This window comes from Halyomorpha halys, unplaced genomic scaffold (genome assembly GCF_000696795.3).
Source record: "Halyomorpha halys isolate HHAL.00 unplaced genomic scaffold, Hhal_1.1 Scaffold835.1, whole genome shotgun sequence".
NCBI lineage: Eukaryota > Metazoa > Arthropoda > Insecta > Hemiptera > Pentatomidae > Halyomorpha > Halyomorpha halys.
Window position 1 is genome coordinate 377,180 of NW_027109576.1, and position 14,131 is coordinate 391,310.

Genomic DNA, 14,131 nt, shown 5'->3' on the forward strand with positions numbered 1-14,131 from the left:
TAAAATCCTTAATGCTCCTTACTTTGTCACAAATCAAATCATCCATCAGGACCTCAATGTCCCCTATGTTGCCGATTTGGCCAGAACCAGATACCAATCCTTCCATAATAACTTCCTTTAATAATAACTTCCCAACCACCCAAACCAACTCGTTTCTAGCCTGGCTTCTCCTTCACTACCTAATATTCCTCCTAGACGTCTGAAAAGAAGATGACCTCGAGATCTTCTCCTTTAGAAATGTTTTTGGAGTTCTATCAGTGGGTAGATTCTCCACATGTTTTTATCATGTCATTCTATCACTTACAGCAAATTTATTTGATGTGTTTACATGTACACAGTTGTAAATATCAATAAATAAATTATTAAAAAAAAAAAAGATTTAAATAATAAATTAAAAATGAAGTGAGGTTAATTATGAATAAAATATTAAATAAATCAGCATCTGTCTGTTAAGTTTTAGAAATTGGGCTGAAAAATTTTGGACAGATAAGAAGAAAGTATGGAGCCCAGACACAGGATATTTTGCTGGCGGTGGTTCGTACCCAGACCCACCACCATGGAGGACGACTGGCAGCAATGGCGTCCATTTTGGTTTCAACATAGAAACAAAAGACAATGAGGAGCTTTGCAGTAGAGGAGGAAGAGGTTTCTCAGTAAGACATAAGCATATTAAAGCATAAGCATATTAAAGCATACATTACACTAGTAGACCCAGCACTGCTTCGCTATTTCTATATTTGAGGATGTATATACATTAATCGAACACTATTGAAACTTAGATATCAATTAATAAATATATGAAGTGATAAGACGGTCACTATAGTAACATAAATGGTAACAGCTAACTTCGCTGTATAATCTTTAATACTGGTCTGATTTAGGAGATGTTTTCTTATTCTTTTTTTCAATAGTTTGATTGTTTATAGTATTGCCACATTATACTACATAAAAGTTTTATAGTTTTTATATAAAAACCTCAGTTAACTTCAATATTAGTACTGTGGAAACAATTCAGAATGACTGACCTATCAAAGTGTGGTGTAAAATTTTTGAGGAATGAAACTAAGTTGATATACGTTTTTAGCACCTCGAGAAATCCTTATATGAGAATTTTCGAAAAAATCGGAAATCAAAATTTGTGTGTTTTCGTCTTTGATTTCTTTTGAAAAATCAAAAAAAAATAGAACTAACTTGAACATGACTCAAACAACATACACCGAACTTGGCAGTGGCTTAGGGCTTTATAACCTGATCTAATTAAACAAATAAGAACCGGAGATAAAAAATAAAACGTTAGAAAAGTTTTTGTTTATTTGAAACCAATATTTCGCCCTTATGAGGACATGAAATCTAAATTTTGGTTAATGTATTGTAAATTTACGTTAAGACAGGAGACATTCAGCTTTCCAACGGTTGTGTTGATGCAGGAATTAGACTGATGATGCTGAGGAGTTATGAACGATTTTATGAACAATTGACATCGGGAGAAAAATCCTCTAAATAAATCAATGTTTAATTTCTCTTAAAAATAGTTTTTCAGGGTATTAACAGCGTTAAAAAAGAATATCATTTGCTTTTTCATTAAAAAAAAATTGTTAATCAACATTCCTGAAATCCTCTTTACGTTTTTCAAAGTTCTAATGAATAAATAATAAATTTATTTAATAGAAACAATGTTTTTCTTATTCTTCAGAAAGAGAAAACTCGATTAGGAAATAATAACCATGAAATAAATAGTATGTTTTTTTGAGCTATGTGCCAAAAATGCTTAATTTTGTAAAATTTTTTTTTACCGAACATCAGGGGCTAGGCAATAACCTTCCCGGGAAAGTCCTGAACATTTACCAAAAACCTCTATCACACTATGATGAACGGGAAGGTAGTGCATAAACTACGATCAAACGAATATTCATTTTTATATATTAAATTATGAAATATGTTTTTATAAGCTCCATGGGCGTCTGTACGTCTGTCACGTACAGGAGCCAATCACCGGCTATCTTTTATTTTAGTATAGATTACAATGGCGAATAATTCTATTAACCTTAAAGTGAACCTGAGATCCGGTGGCGTGAACGTCCCCCACATTTTGGCTACTTGTGCTTTGAAGCAGATTAAGATATGCTACCTCCTGCTATTAATGCTCCATTGTCCATAGAGGTTAGATTTTTTTGTTTAGTCTAAAAATGTTTTTTTTGCAGGAGCCTGAGAAACGAGTGTCTAAAATGGATAAGATTCTGAATAACACTTACAAACTATACAAATCGTTTGGTCAAAATTCCTCCAGTACTCGCTGTTCCTATGACCGACAAATCATTGCAAAAAGACCTAAACGTACTATTGACGTAATTAAGATATTGTACAAAAATGCTCATAACTCATTTGTTCCAATCCTGCTGGTACAAATATTACTGAACGACAAAACGCAATTTGACATGGATTCTTCACGTCTTAAACGAAGTCCTTATATTTTTCTGTTCTGAACTATAGATTTAATAAGGATAAAGTAAAAAATAAATAAATACTGGTATACCTAACTATATGTGTATAATATGAGAAATCTTGTTTAAGGATCCGATTCAAATTAAAATCAAAATCATCCATGTTTGGTTAAAAGTGCAAAATATGGAACTAAAATTGAGCCCGAACTTAGAACTAAAAGCCAAATTTAGAAGAGCAGAACATGCATATTTAATAAATTTCAATAGGGGTATTCATGATCTTTAGTTTAACAAGCTAAAATGTGTTAAATGGGGAAATATTTCCTTCTTATAGCATGTTAAAACAATATAGCATTTAATAGGGGTATTCATGATCTACAGTATAACGTGTTAAATGGAGAAATATTTCCTTCTTTTGCCATGTTAAAAGTATATAACATATAACATGGCTGAGAGTCAATTACTATGTCTGTTAAATGGAGAATGACGTCACGCAATAGACCAGTTGAGCTCGTCATAATTTTGTTTTTTGTGTTAGGTTACTTGCTCGTAGTTTAGGTTTTGATAGTGTTAGCATTGTTTTGAATGTTTTTACAACTAATAAAGCAATGGATGACAAAAGTAATGATGTGATGACAGTTGTCAATTTGCTCATCTTGATTCTCTTCCTCTTAAGTTAGAAGATAAACAAGACACTCAGTGGCCAAACCTTCACACATCTTCCACTTTAGGCATGTTGTTATAAATTACTTAAATCAAAACTTAGAAGTAAAAAATATTACGAAGTTTTAGAAGGAAAGCTTATAAAACAAGTTGCCAAGAAAATCCAGTAGGAGCTCTTATGCATTTAACACAACATCATGAATTTGAAGGTGTTGTAAATAATTAACCGATATGTAATAACTAAGGATAGGATTTTTATGATTTCACATATTTTTACCTGACCATGATATCTGCGATTCCTTACTAACTAAAGATGTTTCAAGACATTTCTGAACAAAAGAAGCCATTTTTATTTTACATATTTTTAAATATTTGGCCTTTTTTACATATTTTGTTGTAAATCATATATTTTCTGAAATATTTGTGATTTTTAGGTATTCTGTCCTTAATCACATATTTACTTAAACTATTTGTTCAATTTTAGATACATTTTTCGCAGCAACTTCATAAAATTAAAGAGAACGCAAGATACTTAAAGGTGAAATTTATCATTTATCAGAAATAATGCGTAAAAATTCTATGTCGTCTTCATCTTTGAACACAAATTAAATGCAGTGGCAATAATAAATTTTCATACAGAATTACATCAAGAATTCCTCAGAATCAATTAAAAAGAGGAAGGGTCTTATTTCTATGGCATTTTCCTAGAATTTGTTTGTTCATTCTTCAATCCATTTCTCTGTTTCTTTCTTTCCTCCTCAGATTCCACAGGTACCAATACTATGTATTTAGATTTGTGCCGAGAATTTGTCAGGGCAGACATTCCTATCTACAAAATTAGCAGGTGGTGCAGAATACCGAACTAGATGAAATGGAAATAGCTTAATTTAAGTATGCCCCTATAACATCAGTTGATGTTGAAAGATCTTTTAGCCGGTACAATTCCATTCTGCGGTCAAACCGACGAAAATTTTTATTTGAAAATTTAAAAATGCATTTAATCTGCAATAATTTTGTAACCGACCCAGTTGAATAATTGATTTCTTCCAAAGTTTTAAATATTTTTCTAAGGTTTTTTTTCTTTACAATAAGGATTATTCTTTATTTCCATTTATAATTCATTCTGGGTAATTATTAATCAATTAGTTTAATTAAAATTACTAATTAATGTCTTGTTATTGAACAACTATGTTTTCGCTAAGTTCATTTTTTTGTACATATTTTAACATAATTTCTTTAAAATATTATTCATATACTATATAATAAATACATATTTATGTAACTTTTTTTAAGTTATAAAGTTACTAATTAATTAGTAATTTATATTGTTGAATAATACAAAATTTATAAATACATATTATTTACATATTTTTTTAAATATTTGACAATTTATTAGCACATATTTATGTACATATATCGGATTTTTTAGCACATAAAAATCCTATCCCTAGTAATAACTTACAACCTTTTTTTCTAGGTCTATGTTCACAACCCTGCAGAAATGCCGAGCCCTACGCACGCTCTCTTATACTTAGAAGAGAACAGAGATACAACAGTGTCAGTTTCTCCTAAACTATACATTACTGACGAGAGCTTGAAGAAATGGACGACAAAAGAAAGGGGTTGCTACTTCCAGAATGAAAGATTTCTTAAATTTTTCCTTATTTATACCCAACATAATTGTGAAATGGAATGTAAAGCTAATCTCACGCTGAGTATTTGTCAATGCGCTCCTTTTTATTTTCCCAGTAAGATATTAAATCTGTTAATTTTTAATAATCCATTAAACAAAAGCATATGAATGCGTGTGTATATTTAAGGGAATGTCATTTGGAGTGTCAGTAATAATTCAAAAGACTGATGTGACTGACGCTTATGACAATATAAACTCCCAACCACTATAAATTTTTGATGATTAAATAAAAAATATGTTTTGGGAATTAGACTGGATCTACACAATTGCCACTTTTCTCAAATCCAAGATTTGTACAAATGCTTCACAAACAAATAATGAAACAAACGTCGATATTCACGCAAAGAACACACAAGCTTTTTGAATTTTGTCCGCTATTACATTCGATTTTCATAATAAAAAGAAACATAAGCTAAATGGAAGGAAATGTAAATATCATTAAATTATTTTGTAGATGACAAAAATTCATAGAAGTAGTACTGCATAACCTATAAATTCAACCTTAAAATTTACATCAGAAACTTGTTAATTTAAATACCTAGACTGTAACAAGGCCCGAATTCTTAAATACTTGCATATACGAAATTTAAATTTTTGCTAATGATCCTTCCATTGTATCCCAATCCCTCGAATCCCACATCACCACCCTCGAAGAATGGTGCCAAAACTGGAGGATTAAAATAAATTCCAATAAATCCCACCAAATCACATTTACCTTCGTCGTAAACCTTTGTCTTGCCCTACAGTATCTTTTAATAATACCACACTTATTCCTTTAATTAGATCCGTTACTTAGGACTAAATCTGGACCAACGACTGACATGGAATCCTCATACAAGACTGAAAAGAGAGGAAACTGCTTGTAGATTCCGACTATTACAACATTTACTAGACAAACGGTCCAAACTTCCAATCCATTACAAAAGACTGATCTACATGACTATTATAAGGCCTATTTGGACATACGGAGTTGAGCTATGGGGCTCCACTAAACCATCTAATTCCTCTCGAATCCTATTCTTACTGTCCAAAATCCTTCGTAAAATCCTTAATGCTCCTTACTTTGTCACAAATCAAATCATCCATCAGGACCTCAATGTCCCCTATGTTGCCGATTTGGCCAGAACCAGATACCAATCCTTCCATAATAAACTTCCCAACCACCCAAACCAACTCGTTTCTAACCTGGCTTCTCCTTCACTACCTAATAATCCTCCTAGGCGTCTGAAAAGAAGATGGCCTCGAGATCTTCTCCTTTAGAAATGTTTTTGGAGTTCTATCAATGGGTAGATTCTCCACATGTTTTTATCATGTCATAATATCACATACAACAAATTTACTTGATGTGTATATATGTATACAGTTAAAAATGTCAATCAATAAATTATTAATAAAAAAAAAATTTAGCTTACAAATCGAAAACTACAAAAATTGAGTATTATGCTGGGATCTCACGTTTGCAACTTACCTCAAATCAAGATGCGCCTTTATATATTTGCCAAACAATGGCGAATTCCACCATGCGTGTGAATGGGTTATTTGGATTAGCTGGTACAAGTTGGAATTTGCGGCTGTACATGTTGAATGACGGTTTTTTGGGGCAAATCAAAGGGCGCTTGTTCTGCATCCACATGTTTCAGGGTTTACTGCCATTAGGACTGACCGAATTCTCCCTTCTGAAACGCCTAATGTCAATATCAATCCCTTATAAAGGAGGCATTGGTCTATTTCATTAAAAAACAAGTAATACTACTTATCCAGCACTCATAGATATAATGACTATAACTTGAGAGATAAATTCACCCTTCAATGTTAATTCCGTGTTATTAAATTAATTTTCTTATCTTAATTTTTTCTATAATGCTGTATTCTAACTACTTCAAGTTAAAGAATCCATAACAGTTCATTGCCATAGAATCTCATCTAATTATTATTCAAAAGGCATTTGAAGATGTCCTTGACCCTCACAACAACTTTTTCCTTGTCATTATTCCAAACAATATTTCTAGTACTTATATTAAAATGTTCTTTACGATTATATAAGAGATAAAGAAAAGTTGTAAGATTTGATTTGAATCTAAAAAATAATAATAAAATCACTTTGAATAAAAATACAGGGAGTACAATATCTAAAATTTCACAATTTTGACCAGATTTTCCCAACTACTCCGGTATTTCCCTATATTATCAGTTTTACTAAATATTTTCGGGAAAAACATAGCTCACTTATGTGTAGTATGACACCACTTTCTCTAACCTTCTCCCTAACGCCGTCCCTGCCCTTCGGTACTATGAGTACTACTAGTATTGTGTTCGTTCAGGTGCCCTCTAAAGGTGCAGCTACACATTAATACACATTGCCAAACTACGGCAAATCGGCACGTGGGTTATTTAAACTGGTTGGTACAAGTTGGACTTAATTTGTGGCCGACCGTCGGATGTCGGTTTTTGGGAAAATCAAAGGGCGCTTCTGCTGCATCCACAATTTTGTTTTCATTTTGCATTGTTTTAGAACTCCCAACTGACAAATGTTTATGCTCTATGTAATTTAATTAATCAAAGTACTGTTTAAGTACAGTACTGTACTGTTTTAATTATACAAAATTTTTATATTTCAGTTTAAATACATTGTTTCAAATCGTTTTGATAAAATGTAGCTGTTTATTTATTTTATTTTAAATAGCACAAATATATTACAACATTATATGCCCGTGTAATTAAATTAACAAGGATCTAATAAATATTTTAGAACGAATGCTCCATGGTGCACCACTAATGAGACACCTCTACAAAACGACACTGACCAACCTACAGAGTTTCCAGAACTCCCTCTTGAGGAGAATAGTCCGAGGAACATCACTCCAGTGGGCCAGGAACAGAGAAATTTGTGCAGAGCTCCAACTCCCAACCGTGCCAGAATTCATAGGCCGTAGGCACATCAAGTTCTTTGATGGGCTGAAAGCCTGTGCCAATCCACTGTTCCGAGAAATCACCCCTCCACCAAGACCTGGAAGGTGGCAGAGCACTGTTCCCTTGGTCGATGTTCTCGCCTTGGGAGGGACTTTTGGCTCTACAGCCTGAAGTCATCACTTCATCAACGCCGGCCGGAATAGCCCCTCCCTATTCCTAGAACGCTCACGGCAGACTCATGCCATCATCGATGACACCGCCTTCAGCGGACCCGGCAGCTTATCTTATAATGCCACACTGGCAAACCAAGATTCATATTGTCAGCTTATATACATCCTTTCTTATTTGTATATATTTAATTTGTTATTTTTAATTTTTTCTAGGAGGTCAGAAAAAAAAAAAAAAAATTGATTCGCAGAAGTCGCATAGGCTCTACCACTTGCTTACTTCACAACAGATCGCGCTACGGCTGAAACTCAAGATATACAAGACCATCCGATAGATATACGTCCGACGTTGCTCCATGGTGAACCACTCATGCGACACCTCTACAAGACTACGCTCTCCAAACTGCAGAGTTTCCAGAACTCTCTCCTGAGGCGAATAGTCAGAGGAACTTCACTCCAGTGGTCCAGGAACAGAGTAATATGTAAGGGGCTCCAACTCCCGTATGCGCCGGAATTCATAGGCCGTAGGCACATCTAATACTTTGATGGGCTGAAAGCCTGTGCCAACCCTCTATTCCGTGAGATCGCCCCTCCACCAAGACCTGGGAGGTGGCAAAGCACTATCCTCTTGGGAGGGACTTCTGGCTCCGCAGCCTGAAGTCATCACTTCAACACCACCAACAGGAATAGCCCTTCCCTATTCCTAGTGAGCATCCAGGCAAACATATGCCATCATTTTTGAGTTAAAAATTTTTCGCAGGTTATGTTGCACAATTTCTCTTAATTTTTATCTTCTGAAACCTCCTATGTCGATATTTACGTCTATTAACTTTATTCTTACTTAGTTCCTTTTTATTATACAAAAGTGTAAAACAAAGGTAATTGCCGACATAAGTCCGACGTACATCATGTTTGCCTCACAGGAACATGTACATGTACAACCACAAGCATGTGGATTCCGACCTTTATTACTGTCTTTGTTTTTCAAACAGTTGTAGATCATTTGGATTGACGACTAAGCCAAATGTGTGTATCCTGCTTAACAAAGGATGCTGCGTACAAATAAAACAAGTTTCTGTTTGTTTATACTATAAAAAATTTGAATCGTGACTTGAGAAGCTATCTTTCTACCAATTGGCTTATCCACTATTTTTTCAGCACCATTGGCCTGATTGCTGCCCTTTATATTATTAATCGATTTTTTAAATTTATTTATTGATATTTACAACTGTACATTAAATACAACAAATAAATTTGAAGTAATATCATAATGGTATGGTATAAGCATGCAGAGAAACTATCCGTTGGTAGCACTCTAAAAACATTTTTACAATATAAGGTCTCGAGGCCATCTTCTTTTCAGGCGCCTCGGAGGATTGTCAGGAATGAAAGAGAAAGCAAGGTTAGAAACTAGTGGGTTTGGGTGGTTAGGGAGTTTGTTATGGAAGGATTGATATCTGGTTCGGGCTAGATAGAGCTCGGTTACATAGGGAACATTAAGGTCTTTATGGATGATTTTATTTGTTACAAAGTAAGGATCATTGAGGATTTTACGAAGGATTATAGATTGTAAGGATTGGATACGAAAGGAATTCGAAGGTTTAGTGGAGCCCCAAACGAAACTTTTATAGTTTTACTTAATTCCTGTTGCCAAACTTTTGATTTGTCTTTAGTTGTTCTTCAAGACCTGTTTACCAATAACTAAATGAATATTCATGATTGTTCATCCGGTATTTTTATCTTCACTCTGAAACAAAGGGGAAAACCCAACCAACTCACTTGTTTATTCTGAAAAGAAAATTATATACAATTTCGAGATATATTCTTTATTATATACAATAACTATAATTATTACATTAAGAGTTGTTGGTAGTCCAAAAAAGCAAACATCCATCAAAAGTTCTATGTTACAGGAAAGTTGAACACCTCTGTTTGTGGTTCCGCTAAGCGTCAGTGTATTGAAAAATCTATTGGTAAATATTCCTTCTTTTTTTTTAAATATCTTTATTGAAATTTATAACTGTATATTATGTAATAAATTCAGTAAATTTGATCTTAGTTAAAATGAAGTGTTACAGGCGGGTAGAGCAACTACCCATTAGTAGCACTCTAATGACATTTTAAATTAGCAGGTCTTGTGGCCATCTTCTTTTCAGGCGCCTTGGAGTATTGTCAGGAATGGAAGAGGATGCAAGATTAGAAACTAGGGAGTTTGAGTGGTTAGGGAATTTATAATGGAAGGAGAGGAATCTGGTTCGGGCTAGATCGGTTACATAGGCATTACAAGGATTTTAGGTTGTAAGGATTGGATACGAGAGGAATTCGAAGATTTAGTGAAGCCCCACAGCTCAACTCCATATGTCCAGATTGCTCTTATTGCAGTTTTGTAGATCAGTCTTTTGTAATGTGTTGGAAGTTTAGACCGTTTGTCTAGTAAGTGCTGTAATAGTCGAAATCGACGTGCAGTTTCCTGTTATCATTCTTAATTTTTATACTTAGAAAAAATTTATAAATATTTTTTTAAACAGCTTACATAATTTTATAAGAATATGAGTGTTTTTGTGCCCTTTCAACGTGGAAGTTGTCTTTAAATAATTAAAGATTACATCTTGGCATTGGACCACATCTAGCATATGGTGTGTTAAAAATAAAATGCAATGAAACTAGAATTCGATAATAATTTATTTTAAGAGGATTTTATTGCAATATTTATTTTACAGCGAATTCTGGAGAAGCTTCATCTTGTGACTGCCTTCCATCATGTTCTGAATTGCAGTACGAAATAAGAGTTAACAAAGCACCGAGGAATTTGAGCCTGGATCTTACTCACCACTCCAAGTAAGTTGATTTTCAAATGTTAAAAAAAAACTTAAAAGTTAAATAAAATTCTTAACATTTATGAAACTTTTTACAGCGAAACTTTCACAGTATTGAAGGTGGTATTTCAGGGGAATTACTTCATTGGAATAAAGAGAACAGTTATGTTTGGATTCAGTGACTTTGTTGGTAAATATTATAAATTTAAGTTGGAGCATACAAATAAATAATAACAATAATAATGTATAATAGGGTTCAGTACTTTGTAAGGAAGCACTGTTTTGGGAACAACGGTTATGCAAGGAGATGATTTTTTTAAGAACATGCTCAAATATAAATGAATAATTTTTTTAAAAATTATAACTAGCAAATGAAACAAACAAGGCGTGGAGAAGACTAAAACCTTCCGAGACACCTTTCTTACTCCAAATCAATCATTAATAACGATTTCTCTATGAAATCTCTCGTTATATTTGTTTAAAACTCATTTTTTTTATCATATCTGTTACCCGGCAATGCTTCACTATTGCTATAAATCGAGACGATACATAGACTTAATAAATACTATTAATAAATTGATATAAATTATTGTATTTAGTTGAAATTAAGCATTTACGTATAATGTATTATCATGGTTCGGTAACACAAATTAATTATATTAATCTATCGCATTATATGCGATAAGGCACGAAATAGAAATTTGTATTATGTTTTAAAAGCTACTGTTTTTCTTTTTACCACAAAACCCAAGGCTCTATTCATATCTTATAGTGATATAGAGGAACCCTGTGTTCTGGGTACATGTTGTGAAATTATAATTATTGAAAAAATTGTAGATAAAACACAAATTCACAAAATATTGGTCGATTTCTCATTGAATATGTGAGTTTAATTGTAATTACTGCTTTATTCAATTATATTGTAGGAAGATAGTCCGGGTGGCGGTCAATAAAGATATAAAAATAGTAAAAGAGAACTATTTATTGTTAACTAACATTTCGCCCTACTTTGCAGGGCTTCGTTGATAACAGAACAACATTCTTATCAGCTGACCAAGCCCTGCAAAGTGGGGCGAAACGTTAGTTAACAATAAATAGTTTTCTTTTACTAATTTAATACCTTCATTGACCGCCACCCGGACTATCTTAATTCACATTTACCCTTCGCCGTGAACCCATGACCTCCTGCCCACGGTATCCTTAAATAATACTCCACTTATTCCTGTTGAACAGATCCGTTACTTAGGACTATATATGGACAAACGACCGACATGGAATCCTCACTCAAAACTGAAAAGACAGGAAACTTCTCGTCAATTGTGACTATTACAACATTAACTTGACAAAAGGTCTAAACTTTCAATCCATTACAAAAGACTGGTCTACATGACTATTATAAGAAATATCTGGACATACGAAGTTGAGCTTTTGGGCTCCAATAAACCATCAAATTTGTACCGAATCCAATCCTTACAGTCTAAAATCCTTAATGCTCCTTACTTTTTCACAAATCAAGTCATGCATCAGGACCTCAATGTCCCAGATGTTGCCGATTTGGCCAGAACCAGATGCCATTCCTTGCATGGTAAACTTTTCAACCACCCAAAACCACTTGTTTCTAACCTGACTTCTCCTTCATTATCTGATAATCCTGCTAGACATCTGAAAAGAAGATGGTCTCAAGATCTTCTCCTCTAGAAATGTTATTGGAGCTCTATCAATGGAGTGATTCTCCACATGTTTGTATCATGTCATTATAGCACCTACAGCAAATTTACATGTATTATAAATTATTTTTAAAAAAAATGGAATGATTTTCTTCATGTCAAGGAAGTTTAAATTCAAAATCATTGGTTTAAAATTCCTGAAAATTTTCTAAATTTTCTTAGTTTTTTTTTTACTATCACTTACCAGTATGTATATGGAATATATATTTCGAAAAAGTATTGTGATCATGCAAAATTTCGATTTAGAATTTTCGATGAAAATACATGTTCTGAGGTTCCCCGAGTCCAAAAAAGCTCGAATGGTCGAAAATGGTCTGTGAACAACCTAAGCTAAAAAAACAAAAAGTCATACGAACCTGAAATTGCATATTTTAGAAGGGTATAACCATGGGATTTCACAGCAACTTCTTCGTAAAACCGGCAGACCAGAAGGGACGATTTTTTACATTTTTTCGATTTTCTCGAAAACTTTTAACGGTTTTGATTAAACCATGTCAACTTACAATTAGATGTTTTTTTTTTAAATATCAGTTAAGTGTTATTTTCATTGAAATATCCTGACAGGGCTTAAAAAATTAACAAATTTATAAAAAAATCTTCCTCTTTAAAAAAATAAACAATTATAATTGATAGCAATAATAAGCAATAGATATATACACAATCTTAAGTAATTTAAAGAATAAATAAAAGAGAAAAAAGTTATACATAAATATCCATGACCAACCAAATATTCCTAATCGAATTACGGCTTCATTATCTTTTGTTACACAATCGTATTCTTGGCAAGAACAAAATTCATATTCGCTTTTGCCACCTCGATAAATCCTAAAATAAGAATTTTTATAACAACAGAAAAATAAAAATTTTCATTCATAATTTTCGCCTTTCCTTGTCTTTATACTTTTTTCTTTTCGAAAATAAAAAAATAGCAATAACTTCAAATTGAGCCCACTAATCAACATTGGGGACGTATGTTGGTTAGTACGTGAAAGTTGTCTGATGCGCGTATTGCACCAGATTTTCTTGACAGACTTTGTTGACAGCGTAAGCAGTTAGACTACGAAAAACCGTAGCGATCCTGTCATCATAGATCTTACTTGCGAACCATTAGGAAGTTGAATCAGATATAGAGCCTGATATTTTTTTTTATTTAGTTTTATTTTTATTTTCACGCCTATAAAGACAATTTTTATGATATTTCAATTATATTCAATTAATCTATCTACATATTTCTATTGAATAATTGCGGGTCTGCAATACATTGCCGGGTCTGCAAGTTTCCTATAAATAATTAAGAGAAAGGATTAACCTCAAGTTAATAGATAAATAACCAAAGAAAATAAATATAAGTGGGCTAGTCATACACTAACACAAGAAGCCAAGGGTAAAAAAAAGTCAGTTATTTCACCCCAATTTTTTATTACTTTTATGGAAACTATTATAATGCCTAGCGAAAATTGATGAGTCTGCCAAGTATAGGCTGGGAGAATAAAAAATGGCAGCTGTTTCAAAACCTTAAAAAACATTATTTTTTCATTCGGAGCACTATATCTTTAAAACTACCAAAAACAATAGAAAATCTAAGAGAACATCATTTTAAGTAGAGTAAATTTGCTAAAATGTGAGCCGAAATAGAGTGTGTGTGTAGTGTGTAGTGAGCCTATTTACGTTCAATCAATTTTTGATTACTTTAATGAAAACTATGTATAATTAC

The 14,131-nt window shown here is 33.0% G+C and overlaps 1 protein-coding gene across 1 annotated transcript in view; it reads left to right on the plus strand.

Annotated features, from left to right (window-relative positions):
- LOC106686537 (pickpocket protein 28) overlaps positions 1–14,131 on the plus strand; it is a 48,040-nt gene that overhangs the window by 26,743 nt on the left and 7,166 nt on the right. Inside the window, exons 5-9 of the mRNA XM_067047763.1 lie at positions 455–653; positions 4,582–4,852; positions 9,788–9,847; positions 10,595–10,712; positions 10,789–10,880. Coding sequence (XP_066903864.1) covers positions 455–653; positions 4,582–4,852; positions 9,788–9,847; positions 10,595–10,712; positions 10,789–10,880 — 740 coding nt within the window. The remainder of the gene's footprint in view (positions 1–454; positions 654–4,581; positions 4,853–9,787; positions 9,848–10,594; positions 10,713–10,788; positions 10,881–14,131) is intronic.